General features: G+C 48.4%; 2 protein-coding genes across 2 annotated transcripts; both read left to right on the top strand.

Moving 5' to 3' along the window:
- Positions 1-224: 224 nt before the first annotated feature.
- PKS10 (putative Nonribosomal peptide synthetase) lies at positions 225-12062 on the top strand (the record flags this gene model as incomplete). Its single annotated transcript, XM_033566842.1, has 2 exons — positions 225-3700; positions 3752-12062. The coding sequence occupies 2 exons, from the start codon at positions 225-227 to the stop codon at positions 12060-12062; spliced, it is 11787 nt and encodes a 3928-aa protein (XP_033428837.1).
- A 5796-nt stretch (positions 12063-17858) lies between these two features.
- Positions 17859-19285, top strand: ATNIH1004_002146 (uncharacterized protein; the record flags this gene model as incomplete). The annotated part of the gene is made up of 2 exons (XM_033566841.1): positions 17859-18049; positions 18103-19285. The coding sequence occupies 2 exons, from the start codon at positions 17859-17861 to the stop codon at positions 19283-19285; spliced, it is 1374 nt and encodes a 457-aa protein (XP_033428836.1).
- Positions 19286-19425: the final 140 nt, after the last annotated feature.

Genomic DNA, 19425 nt, shown 5'->3' with positions numbered 1-19425 from the left:
CGTATATTAACTAGAGCCTCGGTGGGTTTACGTCACCGCAATATGAATGCCGATGAACACCACGTGGGTGTCGTTGATCTATTTTTGATCTGGGATGTTTAATATATCCATACCTATAGTTGCAGCCTTGGGCGCTGATCCCAACTCTCGTTCTATATGCCGTCATTGACCCATACGTTTCAATTTCGAAATCTTCCATAGTCCATTGGAGTACTGCATATACAATGCGATCCACTTACTCTTCAGAGCCCATTGTCACAGTCGGCACAGGCTGTCGCTTCCCCGGCGGCATCAACAGCCCATCCAAGCTGTGGGAAGCTGTTTGTTCGAAAAAAGATCTTCTCACTCAGATTCCTTTGTCTCGATTCAACACCAAAGGTTTCTATCATTCTAATGGAGAACGACATGGTAGCACAAACGTTGAGCACGCGTATCTCCTCACCGAGGATGTTAGCGGCTTTGATGCCTCATTCTTCGGTATCCACCCCCGTGAAGCCGAAGCAATCGATCCCCAGCAGCGACTGCTTCTGGAAACCGTATACGAGGCGATGGAGGACGGGGGCTTGACCATCACTGGCATGAAAGGATCTGATACAGCAGTGTATGTTGGTCTCATGACGGGCGATTATCATGAGCTGCAGATCCGCGATCCCGAGAAAATGCCGATGTATATGGCCACAGGCACTGCCCGAAGCATTGTGTCAAATCGAGTTTCATACTTCTTTGATTGGAAAGGGCCATCAATGACAATCGATACAGCATGCTCATCTAGTCTTGTCGCACTCCATCATGCGGTACAATCTCTCCGGGCCGGAGAATGTAAGACTGCTGTCGCCGCTGGAGCAAATCTTATCCTCGGCCCTGAAATGATGATTGCCGAATCGAAGCTGCACATGTTGTCCCCGACTGGGAGATCCCGCATGTGGGATGCAGAGGCAGATGGATACGCCCGTGGAGAGGGCTTTGCAGCTGTCGTGCTCAAGACTTTGTCTCAGGCATTAGCAGACGGGGATCACGTTGAGTACATTATCCGAGAGACGGGAGTGAACCAGGATGGACGGACTCAAGGCATCACAATGCCCAGCGCATCGTCACAGACGGCTCTTATCCAGCAAACTTATTGCAAAGCCGGCCTTGATTGCACCCGCCCTGAGGACCGGTGTCAATTCTTCGAGGCTCATGGAACTGGTACACCACGAGGGGATCCTATTGAGGCACGCGCTATTCGCGACGCATTCTTCCCAGACCCTGCAGAGGGCAAGCCATTTTATGTTGGATCTGTAAAGACAGTAATTGGCCACCTGGAAGGATGTGCTGGACTGGCTGGTCTACTGAAAGCAGCCGAAGCGGTCCGACGAGCCCAGATTCCTCCCAACATGCATTTCAACCGCATAAATCCAGATATTTTACCCCTTTCCCAGAAGTTGCAGGTTCCTACCAAGGTGTTGCCCTGGCCTGACGAGAAGGCTCCTCGGCGAGCCAGTGTGAATTCATTTGGATTCGGAGGAACGAATGCACATGTTATCATTGAGAGTTATGACCAACCATCCGTTACCTCTTCGCTGTCTACCATCCTACCCGTTCCTTTAACCTTCTCAGCTGCCAGTCAAAGCTCACTGCTCTCGCTAGTTCAAAACTATGTCACATTGTTGCAGTCAAACGATATCTCTCAGTTGCATGATCTAGCCGTAACCTTGGCCTCTCGGCGCTCCCAACATTCTGCTCGAGTCACCTTCTCGGGAGCAAGTAAAGAGAAGCTTCTTCAGAATATGGAGTCTGCGTTGCATGTACCCTCCATCGGTGAACAGAAGCAACCCTCGTCAACGTCCACGCGGATACTGGGAGTCTTCACTGGTCAAGGTGCGCAATGGCCGGGGATGGGAAGGGAGGTCATTCTGGCATCCCCCATGGCGCAAGAAACTATACGGAACATGCAGACATCTCTTGACAATCTCCCTGATGGCCCGATATGGTCCATTAAAGACAAACTGACCAACGCTGAAGAATTATCACAGATCCAAGAAGCGGCACTCTCACAGCCGTTATGCACCGCCGTACAAGTGATTCTTGTTGATCTCCTACGAGCAGCTAACGTTTCATTCCATACAGTGGTTGGACACTCATCTGGTGAGATCGGTGCTGCATACGCTGCGGGTCTGATCTCCGCTGAGGATGCCATTCGGATCGCATATTATCGAGGTGTCAGTGCGAAAATGGCCTGTGGCGGGGATGGTATCAAAGGAGCCATGATGGCAGTGAGTGTCTCCTTTGATGAAGCACAGGACTTTATCATCAGCAGGCGCTTTGAAGGCCGAATTGCAGTCGCCGCTAGCAATGCCCCCCAGTCCGTGACTCTTGCTGGCGATGAGGATGCAATTACAGAGGCCAAGGGTATCTTTGACGCGCAGCAGACGTTTTGCCGTCTTCTCAAAGTTGACACAGCTTACCATTCCCATCATATGCGGCCCTGCCTGGAATTATACTGCGCAGCATTGCAAGCATGCCACATTACTCCCTTGACACCCGTCAACGGATGCAACTGGATTTCCAGTGTTCATGGACGATCCATGACAACGGGAGAGGAGAGCGACTCGCTCAAAGAGACATACTGGGCCGACAACATGGCAAATACCGTTCTCTTCTCTCAGGCACTCCAGACTGCCACTCGGTGCAATGGCCCATTTGTCATTGGCGTGGAAGTTGGGCCTCATCCGGCTCTAAAAGGGCCCGTCACCCAGACTACGAAGCAAGAAAACGGCATAATAATGCCGTATTGTGGCACATTGTCTCGTTTTAGCAACGATACCGAGGCGATTTCGGACGCACTGGGCTTCCTCTGGAAGGAGCTCGGCGCGGATTCTGTCGATCTGAGTTCGTACAGTGACGCTGCTTTTGGCCTAAAATGCACCAAGGGCCCGGTGAGGTCATTGCCGAGCTATGCATGGGACCATAACCAGCGATTCTGGAAAGAGTCTTATTTATCGAGAAACTATCGACAGCGACCTCACATTCGCCATGATCTCTTGGGAGTGCGTTGCCCCGATGATCATGACCACCACATGCGCTGGAGGAACACCCTACGCGTCTCTGAAGTGCCATGGCTATCGGGACATAAGGTCCAAGGCCAGATTATATTTCCAGCTGCTGGGTATCTTGTCATGGCCATGGAGGCCGCCAAGGAGCTAGCCAAGGATAGTCCAATTGGTATGGTCGAACTGCAGGATGTGCATATCTCTCGAGCTATCGCTCTGTCGGAGGACAATGGAGTGGAGATCATGTTCCATATGAAGCCAATGAGGGAGTCAGAAACTCCTCACCTAGCGGAGTTTTCCTGTTACTCGGCCACCGTCGACGAACGGGACATTCGATGGCAGCAGAATGTCTCTGGACGGGTGCAGGTTCGCCTCCTCAATGATGGGCCAGCTCAACTCCCGCCCCGACAAGAAGACGCCATGTCGCTGGTGCCAGTCAATATGGAGACTTTCTACTCATCCTTGACTGAGATTGGTCTTGAGTACACTGGATTATTTCAACGGCTTGACCGTGTTGTTCGACGAGCTCGTCGTGCTACGGGCTTTACTAAAGACATCGCCTCTGATACTGAAACGCCGGCCATGATCCATCCTGCTATGCTGGATGCCTCGTTCCAGACTATATTTGCTGCCTTCTGCTGGCCAGGAGATGGCAGCCTTTGTGCCCCGTACGTCCCAACGCATTTGATGTCACTCCGAATCGTGCCAATAAATACCAGTGCTGCATGTGAGGAGATGATAATCGACTGCAGTATTACCGAAGCCCTCGATCTAACCGTCACGGCGGATGTCGACATCTTCACCCCACACCAACCTCGCATCCAGCTGGAGGGACTGACCTGTACTGTGCTCAATCAGGCGTCAGCGGCCGATGACTGTGAGCTTTTTGCCGAGACTGTCTGGGAAGCTGACGCCGAGGCTGGACCAGATCCATCCCAACTGGTCGCAGATAGCTCGATGGACTTGCTACTTGTGGATCTCTGTGAGCGACTGTCCTATTCATATCTCCGACGGCTCAATGACACGATTGATAGAGATGAGTTGAGCTCGTTTGTCTGGTATCACCGGCGCATCTTCGAATTCATTGACTATCTCTTTCCACTTATTGAGAGAGGCCAACACCCCACCATCTGCAAGAAATGGATTGATGATTCGCACGAGTGGCTTCTCTCTCAAGCTCAGAGGTACCAGGATCAGGTCGATCTACAGCTGATTTCGGCGGTGGGCGAAAATCTCGTCAAGGTCGTGCGTGGTGAAACAACAATGCTGGAGCACATGATTGAGAATGATACCTTGAACAGATTCTACAAATACGGCCTCGGCTTCCAGCGTGCCAATGGAGCCATAAGCCGTCTGGCCCGACAGATTGCTCATCGCTATCCCCGAATGAATATCCTTGAAATTGGCGCAGGTACAGGCGGTGCGACCCAGGGGTTACTGGAGCATTTGGACGATACTTTCAGTAATTACGTTTTTACCGACATCTCCACCGGCTTCTTCGAGAAGGCTCAGGAACAGTTCCAGAGATGGGGATCTAAGATGGCTTTCAAAGCACTCAACATCGAAGAAGATCTGGCGACACAAGGTTTCGAAAATGGCTCATTCGACCTGGTCATTGCGTCAAACGTGCTCCATGCTACCAAGAATTTGGATCACACGATGCGGAACGTGCGCAAACTGCTGAAGCCTGGTGGTTATCTATTGCTTCTCGAAGTGACGAGTGAGATCCTTCGGGTCAAATTGATGATGTCAGGTCTTCAAGGTTGGTGGTTGGGAGACACTGATGGCCGTCGTTTTGCCCCCACAATTACTGCCTCTCAATGGAATGAATTGTTGATAAAGACCGGGTTCTCTGGAGTGGATCAAAGGGTTACCGATTTCCAAGATTTATCCAAGCATATGACTTCGGTGATGTTGTCACAGGCCGTCAATGGTGACATTGCACTGTTGAAGGATCCTCTCGCAAACACCCATCCTCCTCTTCCAGTCGATCGGGTAGCTATCATCGGAGGGCAAACACCAGCCGTACGAGCTTTGGCAGAGCAGACAACTTCCATGCTATCAAGATGGAGCACATATCATCCCCTTTTTTTCACTCGGTTTGAGGAGTTTGTCGAGCGAGATGCCGTCCCCATCACTTCGATCGTGTCTCTTGCCGACCTGGAAGAACCACTGCTCTGTAACTTGAACCCAGACAAACTTGTCGGAGTTCAGCGAGCCTTGGATGAATGTCGCCAAATCCTCTGGGTGACGTCTGGCTGTCGAGATCAGAATCCGTACGCCAACATGACTATAGGATTGGGACGATCCTTGATGTACGAACATCCTCATATCCGCATGCAATTCCTGGATCTCGCCTGTGGTGTCGATGGCCAGGCTTCGCGAGTCGCAACTGCATTGGCACGCCTGATTGTCGCAGACAAGTTGGACCTTCCTTCAGAGCGGGTATTATGGAGTGTTGAACCAGAACTAGCTTTTCAGGAGCATCGACTAATGATTCCTCGCATTCTGCCAAACTACAACATGAATAACCGGCTTAACAGCTCCAGAAGAAAGATTATGGAGAACACCTGCCTTGCGGATATGACAGTGGAAATCTCAGCGGCGGGTCGGGACATATGTCTTTATAAAATGGACACAACAGTGCATTCTCGCAATGCGGATAATATATCCATCCATGTGCATTATTCTCTTCTGCATGGGCTTCATTTATACGAATGCACTACAACGTACCTGTCGATTGGCAAGATTGAAAAGCCTGACTCCAGCAACACTCATCCAGCTGGGACTACGGTCCTGGCCTTATGTCACCACAACAGCTCGGCGATCTCCGTCCCATCTGCTCAGGTTGTAAGGGTTGACAGCTCCTCGGCGACTCCAGATATGCTATTGTGTACAGCATTGTCTCTATTAATGAACACTGTTCTTAAGCAAGTCGCTCCACAGGGTCATATTCTCGTCGTGGATCCCGATATCAAGACGCAGCGTCTTATCGAAGATCGTGCTCTGTTGATGGACTTGTCAGTGACTGTGGTATCTTTCAAACCGGGGCAGAAGGGTACCGTCTATGTTCCCCAATATCTCTCCAAACGTCACCTGGCGACACGGCTCCCATCGACCATTGACGTCACATTCAACTGTTGCAAGAATGAGAATCATCCGCTCAAGGCATTCCTCGATGGGCGACGCACAATCCACTTGGCCGACTTGTTCCAACTGCCATCAACAAGACACGATTCAATATCGAATGGTCCACCGATGCCCTCACATGAAGAGCTATTGGAAGCTTGCGAGGTATCCCAAGCTCATATCAAGCCGGGAAATGATGCAACCCTTGTCTCGGCGTCAGAACTAGGAGGGCCGCCGTCCATCCCTCCTGACTACTCGTTGGTCGTCGACTTCACCAGATCTCAGATGGTCCAGACTCGAGTGCAGCCCATCAACGCCCAAGGTCTGTTCCGGTCAGATCGATCCTATCTTCTTGTTGGCTGCACCGGCGGACTAGGCCAGTCTCTCACTCGCTGGATGGTGCAGAATGGTGCCAGATATCTCATCCTTACCAGCCGCAATTTGAAGCGTGTTGACCGGGTCTGGCTCGAAGAACTGAAGTGCATGGGTGCGTGTGTCCGTCTATATGAACTGGATGTATCCAACAAGCCCGCCTTGGATGTTATGTATGAAGAAGTGCAAGACCAATTGCCTCCTATTGCTGGTGTTGCCAATGCAGCAATGGTTCTCTCAGACCGACTATTTAGTGACATGACAGTCGAGCATTTGCAAACCGTCCTGCAGCCCAAGGTGGCAGGCACAGCCTATCTGGATGAGATCTTTTCGACTCCTGCACTTGACTTCTTCATACTGTTCTCCTCTCTGGCCAGCATTGTGGGCAATCGGGGCCAGTCCAACTATGGTGCTGCCAACCTGTTCATGGCAAGTCTCGCTGCCCGACGCAAGCGGCAAGGTCTTGCGGGGTCCGTTCTGGACATTGGTATGGTTCTGGGTATCGGCTATGTCTCCCAGACGGGCATCTACGAATCCACCCTACGCAAATTCCACTATATGCCTATCTCGGAGCCGAAATTCCACACTATGTTTACTGAGGCCATCGTAGCAGGCCGGCCGGACAATGGCACTCAAGCAGAGATAATCACCGGGCTCCATCGCATCTCTGAGTTGGGCGATAGTGGTGAGAATGCATTCTGGTCGGGCAATCCACGGCTCTCCCACTACACCATCCAGGAGGATGCTGGCAAGGAGCAGGTCTCCACAACTCTGGTCTCGCTCAAACGACAGTTGGCCGATATTTGTGACTCGACAGAAGCTTCTCAGATTGTCCTCGATGCCTTCCTAGCCAAACTGGGGCGTGTCCTACAAGTAGAAATATCCCAAATCAACCCCGTTCAGCCTCTAATTAACCTTGGTGTCGACTCGCTTATGGCCGTCGAGGTGCGATCCTGGTTCCTTAAGGAGATTGACATGGATATGCCCGTTCTGCGCGTTCTCGGCGGGGCCTCCCCGGAGGAGCTCTGTAATGATGCTGCCCAGAGATTTATTGATGCTAAAACTCCCATGCTGTCTTGCGCAAGCTCCCCGGCCCATTCTGAACTCAGTGCAGGTCAGGTACTCGACGGAAGCCAGGTTGTCAGCTCCGCAACTTCGGCAACAGGGCCAGTTTTGGAGGGCTTCAAGGATGAGGAGTCAGAAAAGGTTCCAGAAGATATGCCTCTTGATAAGCAGCAGGTTGATCGATTGTCGTTCGCCCAGGAGCGGCTGTGGTTTCTAAGAGCTTTTCTGCAAGACCCATCGACGTACAATGTCACAATGATGTACCGATTGAGGGGACCTAGCGCCATTGACTTGAGCAATGCATTCAATGTCGTAGTGGCCAGACATCACTCTCTTCGTTCTGCGTTCTTTGTTGACCAAAGTACGGCCGTTCCATCCCAGAAACTCCTGCGTACAGCCAACTTCACTTTGTGCCAGAGGATGTCAACTGAGGGAAAGGATGAGATCAACCAGGAATTTCAGCGACTATGTTATCATAGCTACCGTCTCGAGCATGGTGAAACCATGGCAGCTACCTTGTTTTCTCATTCCCCAGACACTCATACGTTAGTCCTTGGATTCCACCATATCGTTTTTGACGGATTTAGTGCACAGGTACTAATCAAGGACCTCACTTCCGCATTGTCTGGGGACTACCTTCCTCCTCTGAAGCATCACTATGTCGACTTTGCTTATCGGCAACGTGCACTCATGCAATCCGACATGGCTGACGACATTGCCTTTTGGAAGACAACTTTTTCTACGTTGCCTGCTCCCTTGCCTCTATTCGACTTTTGCCAGGTCAAGACTCGCAAAGCATTAACAGCCTATACCCTGCATAGCGCCCGGCGATCAATCCCCTCGGCTACTGTGACCTCCTTCAAGTCAACGGTACGTGGATTCAGTACTACTGCCTTCCACGGACATCTGGCCGTTTTGCAGATTCTTCTTTCTCGCCTCCTGGATGTCTCCGAAGTCTGCATTGGCATTACCGACGCCAACCGGACAGATCGCGATTTCCTCGAGACCATTGGGTTCTTCGTCAATCTGCTGCCGCTTCGTTTCCATATTGGTGTCTATGACTCCCTGGAAGAACTGCTGCACAATACCCGTGACGTGGCTTACCAGGCACTGCAACGCTCGCGTGTGCCGTTCGATGTGCTGCTTGGCGCCTTGGACGTTCCCAGATCTACCACTGAAAGTCCACTTTTCCAGATATTAATGAATTACAAGATGGGCTCCGCAAGCAGTGTGCATGTGAATGGCATAGACGCGGAGCTATTGCAATTTGAGGATGCCCGCAATCCGTACGATCTGATCTTTGATATTGAGGAGCAGTCCGAGGGGACAACACTCGTCAGTCTCAAGTCTCAGTCCTATCTTTATAGTAAGGACGATCTGCGTCTCATTCTAGATTGCTACACTTGTCTTCTTGAGTCATGCAGTTCAAACCCAAACCTCCCTCTCGATAAACACCGTCTATATTCAGACGAGGATGCGAGAGCGACGTTGGCTCTAGGAAAAGGCCCAAGATTTGACCACAACATTGCCGTCACACTTACTCACCGAATTGACCTGATTGCTGACAGGTACCCCAACCAAATTGCTGTTAAGGATCACGAGGGCAATTCTCTCACCTACCGACAGATGCTTCAGCGTGTCCAGCTCATTGCTGCTACCCTCGAAGCCAACGGTGTTCGTCCAAGTGACTTCGTTGCTGTTTATTGCGAGCCAACAATGAACTCTGTCTGTTATTTGCTGGCTGTGTGGCGTTTAAACGCCGTCTACGTTCCTCTTGATCCCCAGAATCCCGTTCAGCGGCTGCAGTTGATCCTTGATGACTGCCACCCGGCTGCAATTATCTACCATGCACCGACGGAACAGGCCATGCACCAGATTGATCTCCTTTCCAGCAAACCTGTCACTTTCTGTGACTTTCCCTTCACTTCCATTCCGTCCATCCCCAACAGGTCTAGCTCACTATCGCCCGCTTGTGCGCTCTACACCAGCGGATCCACCGGGGTACCCAAGGGAATTGTGTTGACACACGCCAACTTGGTGAACCAGATCATGAGCATCAAACGCCATTTCGGGATTAAAAGAGAAATCTCTCTCCAGCAAAGCTCACTCGGCTTCGATGTCTCTCTTGACCAGATGCTGCAGCCGCTTATTGCTGGCGGAACCCTCATTGCGGTCCCCAGGCACCTTCGAGGTGATGCTGTCGAATTAGCCCGGTTGATGCTAGCCGAAAATGTCACGTATACCTATGCCACTCCATCCGAATATGCCGCGTTACTTCGGTATGGCGCCGGCTTCCTGGGGCAGTCTGAGTCCTGGCGGATTGCTTTCGTCGGAGGAGAAGCTCTGCCCACCCACTTGATCAGATCATTCCACGCCTTGAAGCGACCTGGATTACGCCTCATCAACCGTTATGGGCCGACTGAAATCACAGTGTCAAGCTGCTGTCTGTCCATTGACACGTACGATCCTGCCACCGTCGATATCTCGACGGTTAGTGTCGGATATACTTTACCTAACTATTCGACATACATTCTCAGCGCAAACGGATCCCCTGTCCCAGTTGGATTTGTTGGCGAGATTGTCGTTGGGGGCAGTGGTGTTGCTCGCGGCTATCTCGGAAAGGACGCGCTGACCCGACAACGGTTTCTTCTTGACACTTTTGCAGGTCCTGATGATATTGAGCGCGGGTTCACTTCCATGTATCGCACTGGCGATAAGGGACGTTTGCTGCCGAACGGAGAGTTGATCTACCTGGGGCGTATGGATGGTGACAGCCAGATCAAGCTTCGTGGATTCCGGGTCGAACTGGATGACATTGCGAACACGATTTTACGAGTCGCTGACGGTCGTCTTGCAGACGCTGCTGTATCCGTGCGAGGTACTCATGATGAAGATGGAGATCGACGCTTCCTTGTTGCATTCACTATTCCTTCGATGACTAGCAATACTGGCAATGACTTGCATGCTTTCCTCAAGAGGCTCCTTTACCGTCTCCCTCTTCCTCCATACATGATACCCCGTTTGATCCTTCCCGTGGAAAATCTCCCCCGAAACCCCAATGGCAAACTCGATCGAGGTGTGCTGGATCAACTACCGCTTTCCTCCGCCCCAGAGGATGTCAGCCCGCAGGATCTCTCTGAGGCACAGCAGACAGTGGTTCGAGTGTGGAAGTGTTGTCTCGACGAATCCTCCTTGCCCTCTTCCTGGAGCCCCTCGACCGATTTCTTCCAGTTAGGTGGCAACTCCTTGCTGATAATCCGAGTGCAAGCAATGCTGCGCGAGGCGTCTGGTCGTCAGATTCCCCTGCCGGATCTCTTCCAATCGAGCACTGTGGAGCGTATGGCGGCCCTCCTCACTCTAGATGATGGTAATTATCCCGTCTCGCAGATCGATTGGCATGTAGAAACAATGCCTGGAGAGATGGAGGAGCTGCAGTTTGCAATTCCTGCTCCATTTCCATGTCCCCCCTCCAAGGCAGACCACGGCATCGAGGTCTGTCTGACTGGATCGACTGGGTTCTTGGGTTCAGCTCTTCTACGGCACTTTGTGGCTGATTCTCGCGTGTCCCGTATCCATTGCATCGCTATCCGCCACTCGAACAACTCTTGCACATCTCGAACCCTCGCCATCATGTCCGACAAGATTGTTCAATATGCGGGTGACCTTAGAGCTCCACGTCTCGGAGTCGACTTGGAATCATGGAAGACGTTGGCAGCTAAGGTTGACGTGATTATCCACAACGGTGCTGATGTTTCCTTCCTGAAATCATACCAGTCTCTCCAGAAGGCCAACGTGCAATCAACCCGAGAGCTCGCTTGCATAGCCTTTCGTCGGCAAATTCCTCTGCACTTTGTCTCCACCGGAGGCGTTTCACAGCTTGCCCGTGTGGAGTCATTACCACCCCGTTCTGTAGCCAATTTCCGCCCCCCTGTGGATGGCTCTAACGGTTACGTCGCCTCGAAGTGGGCTAGCGAAGCCTATCTTGAAGAGTGTGCGGCACGGTTTCATTTGCCGTGTACAATCCACCGACCGTCTAACATTGTCGGTGATGGTGTGCCGTCGACTGACCTGATACAAACTATTTTCCAAATTTCAGTGAAAATACGAGCCGTTCCGACCACTGAAAATTGGACCGGATACTTTGATTTTGTTGCTGTCGAAGATGTTGCTGCCAAAATCTGTCAAGAGGTCTTCTGTAGCCTGGACGAATCGAAGAAATCAACCGACGGCGCCACGCCCAAGCAGCCACAGATATTTCACCACTGCGGAGATGAAAAGATTCCGGTTGGTGGGATACAGAAATATCTGGAGGACCAGAATGGGCTTTCACTACGAACAGTGGATGTTGATTCTTGGCTAGATGCAGCGAGAAATGCCGGGCTATCTGGTGTTTTGGAGAGCTTGGTTACGGCTACTCTGAAGAATCCAGAGGGATGCATAATACGTTCGTTGTCAAGAAATTAGAGAATTATCGACTGGACTGGCGCTTAGAGTTCGGGGCTTATCCGCCTTTTAGTTACATTGCTAGAGTTTTTGTCATTGTTTTATCCATATGTTCCTCTATTATTGTTCTCATCTGAAAACTTGGTTTATATAGATGAACATCAGATTGATTTCCAACACGGAATTTATTCCGTGTATGGAGCTACTATTTTATCGAGCCTCAATTCACAACGCTTTTGAGTAGTATTTGCTGGTTAGGTACTGGCGAGCAGTTGAACTGAGCTTGAGTGTGCAAATTGATGACAAGACACCCACCAGGGCCCAGGATACGGCATTTTGTGTGTGTATTGTGTTTATACACTGACCCCTCACCGTCAGGTATATACGCACTACTCTAGCTATTTCTAAATATGTAAATATGTAAATATATATATATTATCAGTGCTCTACTACATACTAAAGTGTTTAAAGCTTCATAAATGTCTGTGCTCACCAATGTTCCCGGTTCTATATTTTATAGCCCTCTTGGCTTGCAGCTTCGAAATATTTGACAAACAGCAGTCATTTTAGCCTATTCATAGTCACATTTACATGAAAACTAGTTATTGGCTGCCTTACTTAAGGGGGGAATAAGATATCTGTCATCCTACTGCATTTAGCATACAGAGGTAATTATGTGAATAGCAATAATAGTTAATCTTCCTCTCAATCACAACAGGTTATAACAGGCCAAAATCTTTCCTATTTTCCCGGTTGTTCGATTAATCTGCCGTATGTAACGTCAAGTTATTTCCTAAAATGGGTAAAAGTTATATGTTATGGGTAAGTCCAACTGCCTGTGTAGATTGTATAATCTGGGATGGAAACCAAACAATCAACATTCTCTCTTCACGAGGTCCAGGCCGGAGGACCTCTATCCTATCTTTTGGAGGGATTTCTGCTGTTCAGCTGCTTAACTTACTTGCTACGGAGCTTTGGATACTAGCTATCTACTGGAGACTAAGGAAAGTGTTAAAACTACCTTGCGCTAAACGATGGATATGATAATAAAGCATTACCTGAGGACATGCTGTCTATCTCCAACAGCTCTGCAGGTTCAAGTTTAATCCGTGCAGCATCAAGCTTTAATCTCTTTCTTGGTACTCACAGTGTTAAGATTAATTCTTCTAAGTTAACATCACAAGCTCTATTTTATACAGTGGCTTTAACTGTTCCTAAATCTTTAGTTATCCAAAGTTCCCATCTCCTATTAAATGAGAAAGAAATATTTAATCTTACTTTAACAAACATGTAGTCGGCTGCAAGTAGTATCTGAAGAGGTATAAAAGTAGAAGTGATTTGTTACAAATATTTAATATTCCCAAGTACAATTTGAAGGTCGGTGTAAAGGGCTAGAGCCCGTTTGACCTCTCGGGCCAATGTCCCTATTATCCCTGTTGTCCATACTGTCTCCGTTGTTCCGCCATGCTCACGCCGTGACAGAAGATCTCAAACTACTGTGTGGTCTCTCCCCTCTCGATACAGTTCCGCCCGAAAGTCTGAATAATCCAGTAGCCGCGCAACCCAACCATGGGTTTTACCCATGCAGGTAAAATATATATATCTCGCAACATATGACGGTCGAAATTAAAATTACTATATTATATGCAATATAAGCGCTAAAATTTTATAAAAATATATAAAAAAAGCAGAAAAATTACTTTGTATTTTATATACCACTTATGTAATTTTATACTCAGTTTTTAGCTTATAATACAACACAGTACTATTGGTACCTACAAGAAATAATATAAGAAAAATAGTAAGAAAAAAATTATATATATAAAAATTATACTAGATTTATCTATAATTTATATAAAAATACATAACTATACTATTATAATGTCATCCCGGATGACTAAGATGTATAGTGCCTGACGAATATGGCTCCAACACGTAGGTACTCCGAAGACACGATCCCACATCATACGATCCCAGATCATATAATATGGGATCCCACGGCAGTGCACTGGAAGACCTCGGTAGACATTAGGTTAAATAGCGGTCTGCTACTGTAAGTAGCAGACCAGAGAAGAGGACTTTAAGGATAGCTTAGGCAATACATTCATTCAGAAGACTCAATAGACTTCCCTCAGCTCTCCCCAGGGCCGCCATCACGGCGGCCCCCTGGGGCCCCCGTCCCCTATTCGACTGTCCCTACAGCTCATAGTGTTCTACTACCTCGTCCAGTCCCCTACCTAACCGGCCGTGTGATGAGCGATATTGCATCTTTATGTCAAGGGCTGAACCCATAGAACCTACAAGATAGGTTATGTACAAGAAGGAATCGTTGAAGAAGGGAAGAAAGGAAGAAAGAAAGGAAGAGGAAACAAGCGGTAAACAAACAAGGTGGGGAGTCACGTGACATCGATCGAGGGCCAATGGGCCAAAAGGGTCAGTAGGGACAGTAGGGACAGTAGGGACAGTAGGGACAGTAGGGACAGTAGGGACAGTAGGGACAGTAGGGACAGTAGGGACAGTAGGGACAATAGGGACAATAGGGACAATGTCACAATAGGGACAACGGGGACAGTAGGGACATTGGCCCGAGAGGTCAAACGGGCTCTAGCCCTTTACACTTTACTCTAGTACTAGTTTTCCTATACCTATCTAGGCTAAATAGCTCCAGAACAGTATTTTAAGGTAATTATAATACTAGAGATACAGCTTACAGTCTTGTTTTTTAGGTGAACTTAGGCTTTCTACTAGATAGGTTTACTAGGCGGTCCAAGCTTCCTGTTTTTAGTAAAATAAAACACAGGAAAAAATCTTACTATTTTTTAAAAAGAAGTGGTAAACTAAGGGCAAGGTTTTTATTATTTTTATAAAATACCAAGCTAGAATAACTACTGTGGTGTACAGGGCAGCTAGGTCCCCACCTCTTATCCCTCTCCAGGACAGTAATAGTGTTATAAAGGCCTAGGGAATAATTAGTAGTAGCCTAGAAGTATTACAGGGGTATTAAGATTTTAACCACATGTAACAGTAAAGGGCTTATTTAAAATTTTTTTAAACCCCCTAGTAAATATAGGAGTAGTTATAAGTGCAAATTTATAAAGCTTTCCTTCCCTAGATAGGGTATTTTACAGGGACTATTTAAATATATAGTAGTGGTTGGCGTTGTTAAAGGCTGTGGCAGGAGGTAGTAATAGTAGGGGGCAGAAACAGGGACTGCACTATTAGTTAATCCCAGGAGCCCAAGCTCCAGAAGTACAGGAATGCAATATCGCTCATCACACGGCCGGTTATGTAGGAGACTGGACGAGGTAGTAGAACACTATGAGCTGTAGGGACAGTCGAATAGGGGACGGGGGCCCCAGGGGCCGCCGTGATGGCGGCCCTGGGGAGAGCTGAGGGAAGTCTATTGAGTCTTCTGAATAAATGTATTGCCTAAGCTATCCTTAAAGTCCTCTTCTCTGGTCTGCTACTTACGGTAGCAGACCGCTATTTAACCTAATATCTACCGAGGTCTTCCAGTGCACTGCCGTGGGATCCCATATCATACGATCTGGGATCGTATGATGTGCGATCGTGTCTTCGGAGTACCTACGTGTTGGAGCCATATTCGTCAGGCACTATACATCTTAGTCATCCGGGATGACAATATCCTACCCAGCATATACTCCCATTCTTCCGGAATAAACCAAGGTTAGACCTAGAGTAGTAATCTACCATAGAAAGCTATCTAGGTTTAATTACTACTAAAAAACAATATTAGCACTAACAGTAATCTGCTGGTAATTAATATTTTAGGTGCAGAAATTTAAGATCTGTAGCTAATAAATATATATAACAAGCAATCACTAGAGAAAGCTACTAATTATTATTATTATTATTATTATTATTATTATTATTCTTCCATATTATAGAGCATTTTTCAGTCAGAGACTATGCATGCTCTACCTACCACCCCTGGGTGGTAGGATTTGAACTAACAAACAGATACGTACATAGTGGGTAAAATCAAACATGAATAAGCAGTATGACATTCTAGGAGTGGGGGGGACCTTATAAAAGGGGTTAAACCATGTGAAATTCCAATTCTTTTTGCTTTTTTTTTTTTTTTTTTTTTTTTTGTTTTCTTTAAGGATCCAGGAGCCACTTTCTAGTGGCGATCCCGGTTTCCTTTAAGAATTTAACCAGTTGCTCTTGCCCTGCTTTCTTCGTAAACAGATAAGGCAAATTTCGGTCTTTTTTGTCTAGGGTCTCTATAGACCCTTTTCTAATATCCCTAAATGCCTGGCACTGAAAAAGTAGGTGGTGCGGAGTTTGGCGCTTGTCGCTGCAGCACGATGTGCATATATCGCTATCGTAGTTAGGTGTTCGAACTAGATAGGATCTAAAATACCCATGCCCTAGCTTTAGCTGGATAATGGTTGACCAGGTCTGCTTGGGAAGCTTTAGGGGGCTTGGTTTCCATGAAGCTATGGAATTAAAGCCCCTATATTGATCACTTTTCCTAGCATTTTCCCATGCTTTATCCCAATCCTCAAGGCATTTCGCTTTGAGCTCTCGTTTGAGATGACTAACTGAGATGGGGCATTTATAGTATTTATCTGTCCATTCTGCCCCATACTTAGCTGCCTCGTCAGCTTTGGTATTGCCAAAGATTCCTTGATGGCCTGGAACCCATTGAATATGAATACGATATTCTTTTCCTTAATTCTAGTTGCCCATTTAAAGATTCTTTGGTATGGTTCATAGATGGTGTCTGCTGATTGAAGCCTTTTTAGGGCTGCTTGGCTGTCCGAAAAGATGTAGATATCTAAATTTAGAATTTGAATAGTCTTAAATGCTTGTTTTAATGCTTTTTGAATAGCAAATAACTCCGCATCGTAGACCTTGTATTCATGACCTAGATTCCATGCCCAAGCCTTTTGATTTTGAGGATTATTCTCTAGGAGGAAGATTCCTGCTCCGTTTTGACCACTCTGCAGCTGGGATCCATCTGAATAGAAGATAATTTTGTGGTTATCTCTATTAGCGAGCCATTGGGATATTAGTGTCTTGTGTTCCTGGGCTGCTTGCTCTTTCGGTTTGCTAGATATAGATATGTCTATTATTTGGTTTAACGGTTGGGACCAGGGCGGTAGGGTTTGATCTAGTGTCTGAAATGTGCCTTTCCACGTCTTAAAGGAGAATAGTGCTAGCAGTTGGATTAACTGGCTAGGGTATTTTCTCTTTCTCTCTCTAGGATGGTATTCCGGGTCTTCTGCATCAAGTAATCTAAGTTTCTCGTTCCAATCCAAAAACCTTGATTGGTCAATGGGGAATTCCCCGACTGTTGTATCAAGAAAAGTAGCGGAATTATTAAGCTCGGGAAGGGTTATAAAATGATGTATAAATTGATCCCAAAGACCCCCAAATGTGGGGGTTGGGTTGGGGGGTGCGTAGTTGTTCCAATAAGTTAGACTGCTAGTCGGTCGATAGCCGGGTTATTAATACCAGCTGCCAATCACCATGATCATCGTCTTGAGAACTAAGGGAATTGATGAAGCCATACCGAGCGTATTATTAATATTGAGCTACTGGCCAGTGTCGGTTAGATATGAGGCCTTTTATACACCTAAATATACGCTATCTAGTAGTGGTAGTGGTGGTGGGCCACTAGTTAAGTTAGCGCCGGGTAGCCGGGACCGGTGACTAAGGGTTTTTGGTCATGTGGGGGTGCAGCGGAAAGAGTCTATAAGAGTCCCTTCGGACCCCTGGGACCTGAATTGTTTTTTCAACTCAACTTCTACATTCCACATTCCATTCTGCCCTTTTTGGAGGCTTGCCATGGGCGCCCGGGAATTCCTCAGCGACGTCGAAAACGGCGTGGTGCCTGTCAACAGCCACGATCAATTGTTACGGATTGCATGGATCTATCTGGATGAGCCGCTATGGAATGGTCGGGGTGTATTTGATGTTATCGAGAAGCTGCACACGCACGGGTGGTCATTCGGTGAGGGCGAGTTGAGGTTCAATCGGTTAGTTAACTGCTATCCACTTAAAAATACTATACTAACCTTGACAAACACAGCACCCTGGATATGTTCTACCTAGCCCAGATCGCTGCAGCCCTCTACATCACCGTCCACAGCTCCTCCGAGCAAATTGACGGCATCTTCGACACCCTGGACGGGTTTAATACGTTCTACGCTGAGCACCACGCACTCCTGCACCCCTCCGTCTGGCGCGAATATTACTCGGAGTCATTCTTGAAACAGAATACCACAGCCCGCTTCTACTGCCTCCCTGACCTCCAAGATCTACCGGGCTCAAACAACCCGCTGGACCTGCCGGTTCGCGAGCAACCTCACGTCGGCGGTGGTCCACATGTCACGAAACTCCCGCGCTGGGCCTATAATGTCGCACGTACATTCCTTAGACAACATTTGCTTCCGCTCGCAACTCTCACCGATATAGCCCTCCGCACGCTCGAGACAACAATTAACCGCCAGCGTAAGACGCACCCTAGTGTGCGGCCCTACTCAGAAACGCAGGCGCGCTTCTGGCTGGAGTATATGTTGGCCCCACACCTCGACGCACGCACCAGAACCGAGGCGCCGTGCCCAACATGGTGGAAGAAAAACTGCTTCGGGATACTTGCGGCGCAGGGTTATCATGATATGTATGAGTGGGATAGGAAGTACTCGGTGAAGCGGTGGGAGGCAAGCTGGGAGCAGAAGGGAGTTGTTGAGCCGGATGTGGAGGATGGCGTGAGGAAAAGCGAGATAATATACTGTGGACAACCGGATGGCGGGATCTCGGCGTATGCGTGGTGGAGGGGATGGGATGGGGAGCTTGGCAGTGAGGAGGAGATCGAGTTTTTGGCTGCCGTTGCAGTAGAGGAAACAGTGGGTGTGGAGGAGCAGCTAGATAAGTTGGACCTTGCAGTGCGGTCACATATACTACTCGGGGTGATGCGGGCTGCAGTGAAAACAGGGCAGGAAAGGGAAGATCTTCTTCGGGAGCTGGAGACGGGGATGGTGCAGAGTGGTCGAATTAAGGAGGACAGGGTCGGATTGTGGCTAAGGGAGGCCTTGGGGGTTATGGAACCATACGTGAGGATATGGGAGGGAGTGTGGCCTGACGCAGAGGAGAGACGAAAGATGCTACGGCACATCTTGGTGGAGAATGGGCAGCTTTTTGCAAGATGGAAGCCTTCGCCGCATTTGAAAGAGTTTAGTTTTGTGCTGAGTCCGCCGGTATATCAGGGTTGATTAGGGCTGCGGATGATCCTTTGTACAAGAATGTTGAACCGCATTGGCAACAACAGGAACCTGCCAGAGACTGGCGAGATGAAGTAGAGCTGGCTAGTACTTTTTCTCTCGTCGATTTCACAGGTCCTCGCATGCTAGTT

The sequence above is a fragment of the Aspergillus tanneri genome (genome assembly GCF_003426965.1).
Source record: "Aspergillus tanneri strain NIH1004 chromosome Unknown AapTan_1_pilon_pilon_pilon, whole genome shotgun sequence".
In the NCBI taxonomy this organism is placed as follows: Eukaryota; Fungi; Ascomycota; class Eurotiomycetes; order Eurotiales; family Aspergillaceae; genus Aspergillus; species Aspergillus tanneri.
This window is presented reverse-complemented; position numbering and strand designations above follow the sequence as displayed.